The following is a 17,730-nucleotide window of genomic DNA, read 5'->3' as shown; positions in this document are numbered from 1 at the left end:
ATTTCAGCATAAGTGTTACATGGCAGTATGTGCTGAGAGATCAAGGACCATTGATTATGTAAAAGATAGAAAAATTTAATAGTACACTACACTGCTTTCTTTGGTTTGTTTATCCAGAAAGTTGGATTTGTTGCTTTTGCTTTCCCTCTGTTCTCCCTCTTATCCCAGTGTATAGACATATTTGCATACACAGTCTTTTCTTTTCCTGGTTACTGGTGAATGAAAGAGCAGCAAGCAGGACTTTGTTTCCTGTTTTCTTTTCCTGTTGCCTTTAAGTCTGTTGTTTTTCATGAAACTATCATAATTTGTCTGTCTGAAAGGTTGTGGGTAACGTTTTTATTGTGTCTTTCAGCTTCTGAGAGCTACTAGATTGTGAGGTATATGTGTAAAGCAGGCACTCGGTCTGCAGTAAATCATTAGGTTTTTTTAGGAATGGCATAGCAGAGCATTTGCAGTGTATCTCACTTCTAAGAGCTTTTACTTGGTACAGTTGCTAGATTTATAGCTGATGAACATGGGTTTTGCCACTGCTACAGACAATGGTGGTGTTTGTTTATGGACAAACAGTTAGCAAGAGTTGTTATCGATCAGCTGTATTGCACAGCTATGTCCTAATATGCATCTGGATGACAGTGTCAGTGACCTTTATTGTTATTCTTGCTTTATTAGGGATATGTTAATGGAATGGACTAAAATGATGTTTCTTGCTAAGTCTTTTACATCTGCTGAATCTAATTGTATTTGCCTTGGACAAAGCTTAAATGAACTACAAACTGTAGTCTGGAGGGGGTGTAAAAGTGTCCCCAGTACCCCCTTCAGTAGGTTAGATGTTACTAGCAAGGAGATCTAGCACACAAAAAGTAAGGGGTTTATGGCTATATGACAGACATTTTACAACCTCTGTTGTCTGTACTCTACTCCAGCGGTTGTAACGTTTTTGTGTGCTGAATTTCCATCACTGTTGATCTTGCTGGTAGAAATCGTAACTCGGCTACACTCAAAATTTGCCCAGGAAGAAATTAGGACCCACAGCCAAAAGGGACTCTGAAGGACACCAGTTTAGCAAGCTAGACTGGCATTGCCAACATAAGCTGTTTGGACCACACTAGGTGCCCTGCCATGCTGATTCCCTTTTCACCTGTTGTTTTTCAGGAGTTTAGGATATTAGATGATTTCCAGGCCATGGGATCAAATTAAGATTAAGATTTGATAGCATACCTTTTATGGTGGTAGCTTATTCTGGGTGTCTGCAGCTCTTGCTGCTGGCAAGCCTAGGTCAACTCTGTTTTAAATCCTCCTAGAATAGTCCGGTAGGATTCAAGCTTTCAGTTGCCACTCTATTGCTAGTCCTTCCCCTAGTCAGAAGAGTTGCACTGAGAACAGCAGCTGTCTGTTGCTTCCTGTCATACAGGCAAAGGTACTCAGACTTACCTTGTGCCTAAATTCAAATTGTAAGACCTGTCTGGATTGCGCCAAATATTCCTTTCCAGTTCTTTTGAGACAGGCAAGTCCCATTCTTATGCACCTCTGTCCCCTCCACATCCTGTCTTGGCATTGATTCTCCTCCAGCACTAGTGAATTTCACTTTTGTGAGCTGGCTGATGCAGGAGCTCCTGCTGAGCTCTGATGAGCATGGTGCCCAAAAGGCTGTGTATTCCTCCCCTTTCCTCTGAAATTCTTGGCATGAATCACGTCAATTGTAAGCTGTAACTACCAAGAGTGGCATTAAATGCACTTGGCATCCTGTCATGAAAAAAAGATGGAGCGTGGATGACTGCCAAAGGTGAGTTTTGTTGGTTTGAAAATTACTAATTTGTATTTTCTTAGTTTTTCTTGTCCTGTATTTCCAGGGACGATAAGAAAGATGGATTGAAGTTCTATACTGATCCTTCCTATTTTTTTGATCTTTGGAAAGAAAAAATGTTACAAGATACTGAAGATAAGCGAAAGGAAAAGAGGAGACAAAAGGTAAAAGCAGACACCTAATAGCAAATGTATGTATTACAGTTTTGTGTATAGTTGTCCAGGCATAAAAATTGCTAGGTCATACTTAGTTTGTGTGCATGGAAAGACTATTCCTCTTTAGATGTGACTGTAGGTTTAGTTGTTTGTTATTTTTTTTTTTTTTTTTATAACTTCTCCTGTCTATTTCAGGAAGTTGCAAATTGAATTTTAAGAGTACTGTAGTTATTTTCCAGCATATTTCTTTAAACATTTGCCAGCATCTGCTTATTAGTACTCGGCAAAATGGCCCTGTTGTGCTTTGGAAAAAGATACTGTGATTTTGGGGGGGGGGGGGGGGGGGGGGGGGGGGGTGGAGGAAGGAATTGGAGTTATGGTTTCCTTTATTTTCATAGTTCTTCATCTAGCAACATCAACTCCTGTAGCAAAACATGAGCTTATTTTGTTCAGGTTTTTTTTTTTATTCCTTGATCATACCTTTTCACTTTTCTATACCTGTTACAAGTAAGTAAGATGAGATGATAATACACCTCAAAATAACTCTGTGGTTCAGCAAGAAGAGAAGATGAATTTTAGGAGCAATGTGCTTTGTTTCCTCCAAGTTTAAGACCGACAAAAAAGGGCTTAGTCATAGAAAAGCCTTGTAAATCCTTCTGGAGTGTCTTCAGCAGTTTGATCCAAGATGTATATTCTGATACAGTCGATTTTCTGAATGGCTTTTAGTTTTGAATGAAGAAATCGGTTGCTGCTTCCACAGCCTTTTTGCAGATAATTTTTTTAATCAAATCTGAAGGCTTTAAGATTGTTCAAGATAATCCTAACAAGTGAAGGAACAAAGTTTGAAGCAATGGTTGCTATTTTATCTGACAGCAAGTGCCCTTTTTGATAGGTTCAGTGAGAGGTAAGGCGTCTTAAATAAAAGTCTGGATAAGATGCACAGGATTGCTCAGGAGAAATAGAAGGAAGCTGCTTAGTTTTCAGTACACATACACGTGTATATACACATACATGTGTATATGTACACATATATATTGGCATACCTATAAATGCATATATATAAGCAGTTATCAGAATATATCATATATATACATGTGTATATACATTATCCAATATGTGAATATATGTGCTAATGTATATTTGTGTATATACATCATATGTATAATACATGTGTGTATGTATATATATGCGAATATATATGATACCTGCTTGGAGATCAAATTGTAGAGTGTGGTTGGGAAGTTTTACTATTCTGTTTTTATAAAAATATATTAATTCCTTGTTCCTGTTGCCAGACAAAACTTTTGACTACAACATTGTTAAACAAAACATGAAGATGTGCTTTAACTAAAATGTTGCTATTTAATGATTTTGAAAGCTCTGCAAGAAATAAATCAGGTCATCCTGTTAGGAGTATGAGTCAGAAATGTCTGTTTTGACAGGTATCTCAGTATTGGCATATTAAATAGGGCTGAAAAAGCTAAGTAAATACTTTCAGTAGAAGTTACTGTCTAAAGCACAGTATTGGAGAATAGTCACTTCGTTATTTTGCATAATTTAATAAAACATATAGGAAAGGTTATAATCCTACTATATTCTCAGTATGATAAGTCACTGATCCAATTAAAAGACTTGAAATAAAGCAGTTTTCATTCTCTAGTTTATGTGGGGTTTCTTAGATTTCAGTCAGTATTTCTGTATGAAAAATATACAGGGATAATTGCACCCTTTGGGTTTTTCCTCCCACCTTTTTCCTTTCAAACTTGGATCTTTTCGTTACAGAGGGATAAAAAGAAATTACCAGCTGCTGCTTTTTTTTTATTTTATTCTGTTTTAATACTAAAAAAGAAAAAAAAAACAAAAGTACTGAGAGTTGGGGGTTTTTATACCATTAGAGAGATTTTTAGAAAACTTTTTTGTATAAAAACTTTCATTTAGACTATATTTTAGGCAACACTTAACGCAGTCTGTACTCCACAGTAGCACAACATATGAAAGTTCTTGAGAGGCTGTGCAGGTGAAGTAGAAGTGTCTTGTGTAGCAAATTGCAAACTAAACATCCAAATGCAGACCTACCCAGCTGATCAAATACAGATAGGTGGTCAGTGAAGCCTAAGAGTACTCTTGCACCAGAACATCAGTTTTCCAGTATTATTTTGGTAACTTGCCTTAAATGCTCGAGTTGTTGCAGCAGAAGGTTTGTGAGCTTCCTTTCCTTGCCTTCAAATAGTGTACTTATTGTTTGTTTTCAACTGAAGAAATCTGGTACAGGCTTCCTCCAATTTGGCTCTTTTAGGTGAACATTTTGTCTGAAGAAAACTGCAATTTTATTTAAGTTCAAATCTGTGGTGTAGTCTCGGTTGGTTGCTTTGTCTTTAGTGTCAAACTCTCAGTAGATTAGTGCCTCAGAGTTCAATGAAGTTAGTTTGGACTTTCATATACTCTGGTAATATTCTGAACTGAATGACCACAGTAGACCAGTTGTTAAGCACTGGTCAACCAAAGGAAAGTTGTTCTACTTGGTGTATTATTGTTCCCCATATTTTCTGAGGAACAATTGCTTATTTAAATAAGTAGAAATCTTTTAGATTTGGAGGACTTGTACCTTAAAAATATTTCTTGATGACTTGGGATTGATAGGGTCTTGTAAATTTGTGAAGTCAGGAATGTACTCTAGGCTCACGCTTCCAGTTTTTTGCAAGTATTGCAAATAGTTGCTGAAGCTCCTTTCTGTTACTACCTCTAATTCCTTATTAAGATACTTGAAATATCATTTGCTAACTCTTGATGCAAATATCAAATTTCAAATTAACTTAACCCTGTTTGAAGGCTCTGATATGCTTGTTGTATTTCCTGAAATTGCTTCCTGCCAGCAGCTCAATGATGTACCTGCTTTCTGGCTTTACCTGCAGCATCCGCTTGTCTGCCACAGCTCCTATTACACTCAGTTAAAGGAAGTAACTCTTCTTAATACTGCTTGACCTTCCTAAGAAGTATTTCTAACTGTAGCTAATTTGAAAGTCTTCAGCTTTTGGCATTGCCCTAGGTACTAAAGCTACAGTTGTCAGTTGTTTGTCAAGGTAATGAAAGTGTTACTGAAACAACTTAAAGCTACTCAAATAGACTATGTGTAGTTAGAGGTATATGTAGTTTTGTCAGCTGCTAGTAATTGGCCTGCCCCACTGTTTTGGGAGGGATTAAATGTTTTGGAGATATGATTATGGAATGTTTAGTATAAAATAAATATAAGTAGGGTTTAATTCTGCTTTCAGTTAAAAATGTTCCAGGGTATTTGTTATTATATTAGCACACTTACACATGCTAGTCTGGAACAACCAAAATCTGATCCAAATAAACCAAGCTTTGTGGTTATTTTATGTTGTTTGTTTATACATGGGTATGTATTTACCTTTTTCATTAAAACCATACTAATCTCTTTAAAAACAAACTTTTAAATAGGTGATTATATATAAGCAGTCATGTTAGCACTCTTGATTGTACAGGAATTGTATCAAAATGATTTTCTTCCAAGCAGTATCATACATTGGTCAAAAGATGGCTATTTACTTAATCTAGAGACTGGCAAGAAATATGTAGTTGTGACCCTGGAAGGATGGAGTTACTGTACTGTGAGAAACCTGAAGTTTATTTGCAGTTAACCAGAAGGGTTACTTGTACTTTCGTCTCAAATCTAGCATGATCTAGTAACAAAATCTTAATAAATGAAACGGGACAAAAGTCATAAATTAAACAAATTTTTCAGCAATCAATTTAAAAAGGCAGATGTCGATCGAGCCTTTAACAAGCATATACTCAACCATGGTGATTACCAAAACTTGGTGTATTTAAAATGAAGCATGACTGAATCTGTCTCCCTTCTGCTACAATTCTTCCTGTATTAGGAAATTCTAGTGTGAAGAACCAGTATTAAAGGGTGAGGTCAAGCTTTGCATAACCTGGATAAAAAAGGCTGTAATTCTAAAAAGTTTGGGGAGGAAAAAGATTTTTCTCAGAAGTAATTAAGAACAGAGGTGATGATCTTTACTGAACATGAATCACATCAAAAACCTGCTCACCGCAGGGGCCAGAAATGAACAAGTGCTGTCAGAGCATTTGGCTGGTGAACTTCAAAAAGACTTTTCTCTGTCGTTCTTAATGCTAGCAGATGTGGATCATCAGGTCCCTCAGATGGACATGACACAAAAAAGCAAGAGATCCAAAACAAGGTCAAGCAAGCAGTTTGATAGATTTTTGTGATACATGATGCCACATTATTTCAGCATTATTTACTCAGTGCTGTTTGACGGTTGGAGTAAAATGCCTATATTCATCTATTATCCTTATGTAATAGATTCAGCCACTATCCTTACTTTGAAGGTAGAGATACCACAATAAAATGCTTCTGTATCAGCATCTTGCCAAACTCTTCTCTAAATAGAATTGGATATAACTGTTCTCAGAATATCAATATAATTCTTTGCTGAGAAACTATTTTTCTAGCAGCCAAAAGCCTAATACTGACTTCTTAATAGCTAAAACATGATTAACCTATTTATGAGTTAGTATTCTAAGATGCAGGGTGATTAAAAAAAAATTCAACACCCTCATAAATATTGAGAAAAGAGTAGCTTATAAATACTCTTCTCAGCTTGGGTTGAGCAGACTTCTTTATTTTTCTACTGAAGCACCAATATGGCTTTTCTATTCATACTGAGTAGCCAGAAGTAGGTGAGGACAACATTTCAGAGGTGTGAAAGTGTTGAGTCCCACTATTAGGAAATCTTACTGGTAGATAAATGCTGACGTTCATTGAGCCTGAAATTATACAGAAAGATAAAAAAACCTAAACAGACTGATCAGGCACAAAGCTATCAGGCTATAATAGATCACTGGCCTGAATGGTACTGACACATTGCAGAGAGGATTTTTGTCATTCATTTTTGAACAAGCTAATGTGAGACAATAAGGAAAAAGTAGAAGGAATTCCGGTAGTCAGATCTAAGAAAGGAGAGGAATTTAAACAAAAATAGTTTCACATAGAGTATGAAATAGGCAAATTTCTAATTTTTCCACACATCCGGAAGGCCTTGGGTGATTGCAGCACTAGCAAATATCCAAAATAACCCTAGCCGTGTTTGACATGTTGTCATAAGATTGGTTTGCAGGAGAAAGAAATTACAAGGGCTTCAAGACAGTCTAAATCAATGGCATATGATGTCAGAAGTCAGACTTGTTGGCTTTTAAAATCAGTCACATTTCTGTATTGGGAAAAACAGTAGGTCGGTATCACACATGCGCTTCTGTAGCATGTGCATCCTACAGAAGGGCAAAGCAGAAGTCTTACTACTAATGAGGTTCACAGTATAAGGAGATACTCATTTTCAGTGCAGAGAAATTTTGTGAAGACTTGGCTTCATCTGTAAATCTGGTCTTATTTTCATGCACTCTAATTGCATTTTAACCAGCTTTTTTCCTTTCCTTTTTTCTCTCTTTGCATGCTTTATTTCTTTTGTTTGAACATTAGGAGCAAAAACGTATAGATGGCACCACCCGTGAGGTGAAAAAGGTTAGAAAAGCCAGGAACAGACGCCAGGAGTGGAATATGATGGCATATGACAAAGAGCTTAGACCTGACAACAGGTTGTCTCAAAGTGTGTACCATGGAGCATCTTCCGAGGGATCACTGTCCCCAGATACTAGGTCTGTTTACAGCAAAGCTGTTTGTTATACCACAGTTGTATGTTTGGAAATGCTGAGTAGAATTAGGTGTTTTTACAGGCTGGGAGTGGTTAGAACAAACAAAACAAATGCATGTTTTAAAGTTCCTCTCAAAATTATTTTAACGCATAAGTAACATAAATTCTGTAACAAATTTTTTCCTCCTCAGCTTTAGATGAGTATTTTGTCATCGTAATGTTATGCACTGTAGTGAAAGAAGTGTTTGCTACATGCTTTGTATTTGATCTTGAGTAGTTGTAGGGGTTTTCTGTAGTTACAAAAGCATTTAAGTCTGCTTCTACCAGATAATGTCAGTACCTCTTCCTTTGTGTCTGGTTTGTTGTATGTTATGCTGCGTATAGCTTAAGTATTTTTCTGTGATCTACTCAGTTGAGCATATTTTTGCCTCTAACAATGCTTTAATGGGGGAATAGTTCAGCTCTATCAATGTTACATTTGTCTAAAAAGCAAGCTACAAAGCCAGATGCAACATACTGCTTGAAATAGTAGAAATCTCTGCTTACAGACACGCAGCAAGCAGAATTCATCTTTGTTGACTGAGATTCCCTTTGAGCTCAGTGGGAGTTACTTTCTCCTGGTGTGCATGGAAGTCTGAGGTTTTTCACTAAGCTGGTTTCACTAGAGGATATTCCCACCTATTTCATTTCCTCTGTGTGGAAATATAGGAAATACATATAGGGAAAAATGTGTGGTAATTTAGCGTTCAAATTGTTGAAGGGCTAGGTTGAGGGAGAAGGCACCACAGCAGCAAAAGTGTGGACTGAAACCTTTAGTCCACAGTCCCCTGGAGATCAATTAACAACAACAAAATCTGCTCAGAACTTTGTATATGTAATGTTTGGTCTTTGTGAAGAGCAATCATCTTGTAATTGCAACAAAAAAGAAAATTGCTGCTGCTGTTTCAATGATATTCTCAGACCCCTCCATCTAAAATCCTTTAATCACCAATTAGGTTTTTTACAGTTTCTAATGCAAAATGTTGTCTCTTGTTAGTCTTAATGAAACATTGCAGGTTGGCAGTGCTTTCCATATAGGCTGATCTGGTAAGATGACATTGATGTTCAGCTGTCAAGTGCAAGATGGAGATTTTTTTCATTGGGTTCTGCATTTTCTAGCCTTCACACCTGCTTCCAAGATTCTTGCATTTAAATGAGCATATTGAAATGATTTGTTTCTATCTCCCTGCCGAGTCAACTTGTATTTGACCATTTTCAGATATCCATAATGTTTGCAATCTGTAGAATGTTTTTAAGCAAAAATTGTTGGATGCATAATTGTCTGATATAGATGTCGTGATGTGGCAGATACCTTGTTCCTTTCAAATTTTATGATGTATGGAGAGCGGTAAATTTCAGTGAATTGACTGAATCCTGAAATCTGTTTTATATTCGTGAAGGGTTGATTTTGTAAATGGTAGTGAGGTGGAGAAAATGCTTTCCATTTTTTGTCTTTGGGGTACTCTTAGCTGTAGGAATTAAGCTACTGAAGCCCCATACAGATAGAAGTAAGTACCATTTTAGGAGATGTTTTTATGCCGTACAAGATGTTTTTATACGTACAAGTACCACATGAGCAGTGCTTTATAAATACGGTTCTGAAGAAGTGTGTGTGCTATATTGTGAGTCTTTTTTTAATGCTAAAGTAAGAAAGCTCATGTTTCTTCTCATTTGCTAATTTGAAGACTTGTGCATAAAACATTGACATCCAAGTGTCCAGACTCTGGTGATTTACAATGTATTTGTTATACTTACTGTGCTTTAGAGAGAGAAACACAAGCTGAACCCAAACAGAAACCAGCAAATTAATGTGAGAAAAGTAAGAACAAGAAAAGAAGAGTGGGAGAGAAGGAAAATGGGCATTGAGTTCATGAGTGACGCAAAGAAAACGGAGCAGGCAGGAAGCATGAAAGAGGACAAAATGCCGAAAGGGTTTGTCATTTTGTTTTACTCAAAGCCCTGGCTTTTTGTTGCTTACCTTGCTTCCAGTCTTACAGATAAGCGCATCAGTTTACTGTGTACACTAAAAGCCAGGCTGCACGATTGCTCATTACTAAAACAACTATTTGCAGTAATGGGATGAAGAGATCATTTGCTCCCTCTCTTGGGCTTATTTGACAGAACATCCTAGACTTTGTATCTTTATGAACTCTCTGCTCAACTAATATTTACTTTTCTCAGTTTCTCTAAGCCTTTCCAGTAAAATTGTGCAAACAACTTAAAAAGCATTTTCTAACTTTTGAAATTGTTTTTCTTTGCTTTGGTAATATGTATTCTTCTGCATAATTGTCAGTGCTTGAAGTATTGCTTTCCTTTTCTATTGCCATTGTTAACTTCAGGCAGGCCTGGTAAGTATTAGCATGTTAAACCAATGGACTGTCACAATCATTGACAAACACAGTATGCCTCCTTATGGCTGCTAAAGAATTCTAAAATCTGGAGAAAGCTCTAAATTTTTATTGCCTTTTTTAAAGTCTGCATTAGAAGAGAACATGCTGCAGGCAGCAGTATGCTGAATCCATTGTTTCAGTCCTCTTGTACTGACTTGTCAGACTAATTTATTTCCAAGTCATGTTAAGATAAACATGGGGATTTTTTTGTTGCATTTGTTCTTGTGCTTTCTGTGTTCTTACAAGGGAATGGTGCTTGATAACCAGGGAGTCCTGGTGCAAGAAAAGTAGTTCTGATTGCATTCTTTTTAGCTTCTCTTGTGAGCTATTTTAGAGAATACTCTGTTACACTCACATAATCTGTTCTTCTGCATCCATTTACTTCAATTTTAGGTCCCATGCATCTGATGTTACAGATTATTCTTATCCTGCTACTCCGAATCATTCCCTCCATCAGCAGATAGCAATGCCTTCATATGGAACGGGAGATGGTCCACAGTACATGGCAGCATCCCAAAGCCATGAGCATGAATACAGACCACCTTCTACCACTGTACGACATGCTACTTTAAACAGACCTCAGCAACCACCTCCACCTCCACCCCAGCCTTCTGATGGCCAGCATAGCTCAGTACCTGTGGTACCAGCAGAATATGGGTAAAACTCCTGTTTTATTCCAGTGGATTCTTGACAAAACTAGAGGGATGCGTGTTTTTCATGACCACCATAATATATAATGCATACACACAGCATACATTAGTTTACTTCCCTGAAGAGGACAGGAAAAAAAACAGTGTAATTTCTGTGTAAGAACTTGAGGAATAGTGAAAGCAGAAGTAATGAACTGTGTATTGAATGTGGTGAAATCAATATGCTTATAAAATATTAAGGGTTTCTAACATAACATTGAGAAGTGGTTAATTTTCCTTTAAGCTGGAAAATAATTACAGCATAATCTGAATATTATTCTAAACTTCAGGAAATGTTACATTCAGCAACGCTTTTTCTGCACGTCAGTCTGTGTTGCATCCCTGAAATAGCTTTTTAAGGGAGCTTATGACAGAGTTGGAAGGCATCTTCTCAGACACAGAATCAAGCTCCCTACTGCCACAGACACCTCCATAATTCAGGAGATGAATTTATCTGTGTAGCTGTTTTCTCTGCTACATAGACAAAATATGAAACATTTTGAAGAAAGGCTTGTGCCAGAGTACCAGCTCTGATAGCAAGCAAACATCTGCTTTTGGACCACTCTGTGCCTGTGTCTTCTTGTGCTTCAACAGCTTAAACTGAAGAATTGTAACCCCAGGAAAGCTGTAATTATTCCTGCCTGTAGTGCAAGGCTAAGCGAGCCAAGGTTTTTTTAGCCTCACTTGATGCACCCTGGGATAGCATTTGCTTGCTTCATGATAGTATCATGCTGTAGATGACTCAGTTATGCCATGATTGACTGCTCCAACCTGCATTTTCTCTGTTATTTCCAGTTTATAGCAGAAATACTTGTGCTTAGTCCCCAGGTACATGACCACTGTCAGTGTATCACAGATGTCATACATTGACATGTATCACTGAATGTCATCAGTAACTTCCTTTCAAATCCTGTCTCCTATATCTAGTTTTTTACCTGCTTCATAACTTTTACATTAATCACCATTTTTTCTGCTTAAGAATTCTTTTAATGACATTTTAACAAAGAAATCAGCTCTTCCCTGTTCCTCCTTTTTGAAGTATCAATCAAATGTATCAATTTAATTACATCATATTTAAATTGATGAACTTGACTAAAGCGCACATGAGATGCATGATATACCTTTGGGTAAATCATTCCATTCATACTTTCCATTGTCCTCCATGCCTGTGTCTTTTACTATCTGTTCTAATGCTTAGTTCTATGGAAGTGATATGTATAGTCCACAGTTGCCTTGGTCCCTTCTTCATCATGAGTATTGTACTTAACATTCTCAGAGGGTAGATGTATAAATTATTTAGCTTTATACTTAATTAGCAGGAGTATCAATATAAAAATCTTACCTTGTGGAGTGCTGAAAGCATATTGCCTTTAACTTCGTTTGCCTTAAATCTCAATACTTTATCAAGATTTGTCAATTTATATGTTTATAATAACTTGCATATTTAACTCACCAGTTTAAATTCCTTTTGATTTTTGTTTTAGCTGAGGTTGGATGAGAGCAGTTTAAGGGGTGATCATTCTGTAAGTCCCAACTTTTAATTCATTAAATGTTTTTGTTTTGTTTTACATAGGATGCTTCCAGCTCAGATGGTGGATTATTACAATCCTACAGGTCCTCCCCCTCCTCCTCCTCCTCCTCCTTTGATTCCTTCCGCGCAAACTGCATTTGTTAGTCCCCTTCAACTTCCTGTGCCGCCTTCCCATTCTGGACCGGTGACTGGCTCTGCCTATGCAGCTACTCATCCTCCTCCTTCTAGTGGGCTTATTGTCACTGCTCCTCCTCCTCCTGGCCCACCTCCTCCCCCTCCAGGCCCTCCTGTTACAGGTTCATCCCTCTCTTCCTCCCCAATGCATGCTCCTCTAGCTATGGAGGCAAAACGTCATGAACCCACACAGGCACCAATAAGTGATGCACGGAGTGACCTTCTTGCTGCCATTCGAATGGGTAAGTGGACACTGACTTCTAGTTCTTTATTTCAGTGAAAGCACTGTTTTCCAGTGAACTGAGTTCATGGCTTCTGTTCCCAGCTGGGCAGAATGTCACTGAGAGACTAGGTAACCTCAGGTACCACACCCTAATGTTTGTCAGCCCTGACTTTGGATCTCTTCCTAATGCCTAAAGATGTACAGCTTTATCAGATACGTTCTGTGGCTTCTGTGGGCATAATCAAATGAAACCTGCGTTCATTATGTAAAATAGCCATTAGATCTTCATGGATTTTTCAGAAGAACAGAGTTATCCAACACCAGCCCAGTGATTTTTAACCAATGACTAGTGGCTGCTCCTGATTTGGCTTATAGTATGCAGCTGTAGATATAATGGTATTTCCAGATACAGTTATTCACAACTTCAGATCAAAAGAACCTGTAAAGTCTTGAATATTTAGTTTTAACATAGGAGTTTTAGAAGTCTACAAGTATTCAGTCTCTGAGAATGGATTCCAATCTCCCCTTTTTGTCTCTTTTCCTGGCTCAGGGAGGCTCTAAGTAAATGGCTTCTCTTTTTCCCCTTCTTCCTGACTGTATTGTTAGAATACAAAAGCCTCACCAATAACAATAGGAAATTTAAAATCTCTTGTGGAGAAAACTTTGAGAATAATTGTCTCTACAGGAATTCAGCTGAAAAAGGTGCAGGAGCAACGTGAGCAAGAAGCAAAGCGCGAGCCTGTTGGAAATGATGTGGCAACCATCCTTTCGAGACGCATTGCTGTAGAATACAGTGATTCTGATGATGATTCAGAGTTTGATGAGAACGACTGGTCAGATTGAACTTGGTCCAAGCCTCGTAGCGAGTTCATTAAATACTTGGCTTCAGTGATTGCTTTCTTAGCAAGATGTAAAGCAGGACGTTGACATCTATTAAGGCTAGTGATCGAAGTGCTGAAATTGAGTTGGTATTATTCAGAATGCTGTAGCTTAGCAACTCTGGTAATAATGATGTGATTATGCTTATGCAGATCAGAAACTTGTCTTACTTCCAGTATTTACTGCGTAATACTCAAGTGCCACTAAATGTAGCAAATGATGTGCTGCGTGCAAAATACACTGCAGTTGTTGCACTGTTACAGAACCAGCATTTTATTTCCTGATCTTGAAGGAATAAAATCTATTTTTTTGACTTCACATCTTATTCTTTTAATTATGTAAGCAACTGTAGGTACTTGTGAATTGGTCTGGTTGTTAGGCTTTGAGGGCAGTTAACTATATGACTAAATGTTGAGTTCCATAAATATGACTCTTAGCTTTTTTTATTAGTTACTGATTATGCCCACCTTAGTCTATTTTTAATCATACTGGGCTTAGGTTTTTTTGCATACAGAATTTTATATAATGTTTCTTTTTATCATGAAAAATGTAGCAGATGATGAAATGTATGCTTTGAAGAACAAATCCACTTGATCCAAAATCAACACTTTGTGAGCAGACTGGCTAAGCTGGTAACAGTGCCAGCTCTAGGTTGCTGGCTGCTTGTTGGGTAGTGCGATGGGGGGTCTCAGGTAGCAGCTGTATTGTCCCTGTTACAAATGGAAGTTTTCAGTTTTATGCTACAGATCAACGGAGATGCAAAGACTTGAGGATAGACCTGACTGAAGCCATATGGTTATTGCAGTGTAAAATATTACTCAGTTATTCCTAAAGATTGGAACAGTCCAGATCTAGCAATCAGATACATTTCACAAGTATTAAACTCAGTCTTTATGTCTGTAGGTATAAGTGGTTGTAAATAAGTTTTGTTGCAGATGATTTGTACATGTTTAGTCATGACAGATCCTTTTCTGTTTCCTGTAGCATGTACTCAAAACTGTTTCTTTTGAATGTATTTCTTTCCCAGTACCTCTCATTGATAAAACATTGGCAGTTAAAGCAGTTTTAATGGGTGTTTAGGTACTATGCCATGTATATACACACCCTTTTCCCCTTTCCTAGGAGCAGTTGCTGCCATACAGTTTGCTTTGGATGTCTCTGTATTCTTTAAGAATTCCTTTTCTTGTTTTCTGCAGTACAGTATTAAAATGTTGTTTTGGTTTTCCTCTCTTCCGGACTGAGACTCAGGCTGCTGCTTTGCCTAATGAGGTTTTTAAAAATTCATAGCAGGGGAAGAGTTCTTTCCTTACCAGATTAGTTTTAATCTTTGTAACTGAAGTCTGTGTCATTCCAGGTCTACCATTTGGTAAAGCTCCTTTCTTCTGTGAGGCCCTATCTGTTGTTAACGAAAAGGATGTAAAATAAAAAGAGAAACAGAAGATCATTATCAAACCTCTGTTTACACAATTAACAGTTTTAGTCCTGAGATTGTAACAGTCCAGCACAATGTTTGCATGCAAACTATTGGCTACTGCATTGCTGTTTAATCTGCGTATGATTTTTCAATCAGTGGTGGCTGTCTTTGTGGTAGGGTGGTAACATGCTGCCGCTATGTTGGTGTTAAACCTATCGTGGAAAGTATGACCAATCTCTGCATAATGGTGAGTAACTACAGCTCTTGGTAATTTGTGGCAGCTCAAGGTACTCATCTCCCTTTTAGTTGGAGATGGGTTTGTCTTTGCCTTAAAATACAGAGCTGAAAGCTGCTTTATTTTGTGCCCTGGAGTCTGAGGTCTGTATGTGCACCACAGAGGATAGAAGTGAAGCTGTATCCTGATGATGGTTCTCACCACTGTGTGAGAGATGATTTGTTCTTCTCATGGTGTGCTTGCACAGTAACTTGTGAGATAATTTCTTGGCCAGGAAGGCTCAAAATGCACCTGGGACTGCAGTGCTACATGATTGTGTATGGGGGGAGAATACTCAAGATATTCTTTTAATACAGGTCGAAATGAAATAGCTCAGCAGGAGATTCTTTCCAGTCGACTGGAATTTGATATGACAGAAGGTATATTTTATGAGCACAGAAGTTAGGTGTGACTGAAATTTTGTAACTTGTGTTAATTTTAAATAATAAGCACTAAACAAGCAACCATTTGTGACCAGTAAAAATAGTATAGGGTTTTCAGTCATGGTAGCCAACCTGTCTTTCTGAACCTGCAATGTTGTCATTTTCCTTTCAGTATTTTATTAATAAAGTGTGAATTGAATTTAGTGATGTAAACTAACATTATTCTAGGCTGGTTTTATAGGTTTTATCATACTTTGAGTTGTGAATAAGTAACAAATACGAATAAAATCTCACTTTTGAGTCTGTTTGTCCTTCCTTGGATTAGTAAGATTTTGCTATCAATCTTTATCCCTAATCAATAAATAACAGAAATGAAAATGTAAGGCTTCCAAAAGCTATCTGTGATTCCAGGAACATGGTTTTCTTGGTCTGGAGTCTACAAAACCACACTCCTTAAGGTACTGCTGCTCCTAACATAAATACTTCTTTTGCAACCTCAATTGAAGCTCAGAGTTGAAGTTCTTGGCTGCTGTAAACAGGTGTTGTGGTTTAAACCCAGTCAGGTAACTCGTTCACTCACTCCCCCCCTTCTTTCCCTCCCCCTACTCCTGGAGGGACAGAGAGGAGAATCAAAAGAATGCAACTCCCACAGGTTGAGATAAGAACAGTTTAGTAACTAAGGTATAACACAAATCACTACTGCTACCACCAATGATAATAATGATAAAGGAAATAACAAGGGAAGAGAATACAACACCTCACCACCAGCTGACCGATAACTCACCCCCCAAGCCCGACCAAGCACCGACCGATACCTCCTCCAACCCTGCAGTCTCCCAGCCCTTCCGGCTAACTCCCAGTTACATCCTGGGCATGACGTGCTGTGGTATGGAATACCTCTTTGGTCAGTTTGGGTCAGGTGTCCTGTCTCTGCTTCCTCCTGGCTTCCCCTCCTCCCTGGCAGAGCATGAGGCTCACAAAGTCCTTGGCCAAACCAAAACATCATTGTTATCAGCTCTGTTCCCAGGCCGAAAGTCAAAACACAGCACTGCACCAGCTACCAAGAAGGAGAAACATGACTGCTACTGCTGAACCCAGGACAACAGGTGTTAATTTCCCTGCAGGTAGCTTTATTTTTTATCATTTTTCAGTAAAATGCATTAAGCAGCAGCTTTGCTTCCAGAAGAAACAGCACAGAATGCATGAGTTGCATTAGCAAGTGCCCTTCCACGCTTTTTTGAATAAGGAAGAGTCTTTTTAGGTCAATGACACCAAATGCAATGTTGTAAAGTGCAAACCCATATCTGCCTACTAGAAAAATGTCTTTAATCTTTTTAGCTGTAGTCAGATTAAAAGCTGGTATGGAACAGGAGAGGTTTTTCATTATACTGGGAAGAACTTATATAAACCAATTATATGCTATAGTAACCTAATTGTAAATTAAACAATTTATTGATGCATCTTAGACTTTGTTTCCTGGGAAAATAAATTCATCTTTATTCTGTTCAGCTGAAAATTCCAGTCCCTGTGCTGAAATTTTCCATCTTAGATTTGAACTTGCTGCAGATAATTTAGAGCAAAGATCCCAGTTCCAGATAGAAACTGAATATATGAGTTCGCGATTTTGATTCGAAGGCTACCTTAGTAAAGCCTTTATAACTGCCCATTTATCAGTTGGGGTTGGAGTTAGGACTGTCGATTGCTCAGTGTAATGCCTCTGCAGCTTTTATGATTGTCTTTTTGTGTGCTAAAAAATCATTCCCTGTAGCTGAACGACCATCAGTTGGGTTTTTGGATATTTCAGTTTCCTCTGCACTAAGATGAACTGCGCTGGGCATTGTTTTAATAATGAAGAGGCGTTCCCTTCCACTTGAAACAACATTCCTGAGGATACAGCAGATGTGTAAGACCTAAACATTTAAAATCTCACTGTAAAACTGCACTGGGCATAAACCTGATGGTAATGAAAATCTCATTAGAATCTTGTGGCTGGAAGCTGAAGTTGCATGAGTTCTATCTTGAGCTGAGGTGCTATTTTGTAGCAGCAGGGTAAAATAAATATTGGAACAGCTTATCCAG

At 37.9% G+C, this 17,730-nt stretch overlaps 1 protein-coding gene across 6 annotated transcripts in view; it reads left to right on the top strand.

The window, feature by feature from the left end:
* WASF3 (WASP family member 3) overlaps window positions 1-15,951 on the top strand; it is a 65,185-nt gene extending 49,234 nt beyond the window's left edge. For 5 of the 6 annotated variants that reach the window (XM_062615147.1, XM_062615145.1, XM_062615149.1 and 2 more), the window contains 5 exons: window positions 1,851-1,968; window positions 7,484-7,659; window positions 10,478-10,741; window positions 12,347-12,720; window positions 13,387-15,951. In XM_062615147.1, the coding sequence (XP_062471131.1) occupies window positions 1,851-1,968; window positions 7,484-7,659; window positions 10,478-10,741; window positions 12,347-12,720; window positions 13,387-13,544 (1,090 nt within the window). In that variant the 3' untranslated portion in view covers window positions 13,545-15,951. Of the gene's footprint in view, window positions 1-1,850; window positions 1,969-7,483; window positions 7,660-9,459; window positions 9,627-10,477; window positions 10,742-12,346; window positions 12,721-13,386 lie in introns of all 6 variants that reach the window. The other variant, XM_062615150.1, reaches the window with a different exon arrangement.
* Window positions 15,952-17,730: the final 1,779 nt, after the last annotated feature.

The sequence above is a fragment of the Pezoporus occidentalis genome, unplaced genomic scaffold (genome assembly GCF_034315485.1).
Source record: "Pezoporus occidentalis ecotype Australia unplaced genomic scaffold, CSIRO_AGI_Poc_V1 ctg18, whole genome shotgun sequence".
NCBI lineage: Eukaryota > Metazoa > Chordata > Aves > Psittaciformes > Psittacidae > Pezoporus > Pezoporus occidentalis.
This window is presented reverse-complemented; position numbering and strand designations above follow the sequence as displayed.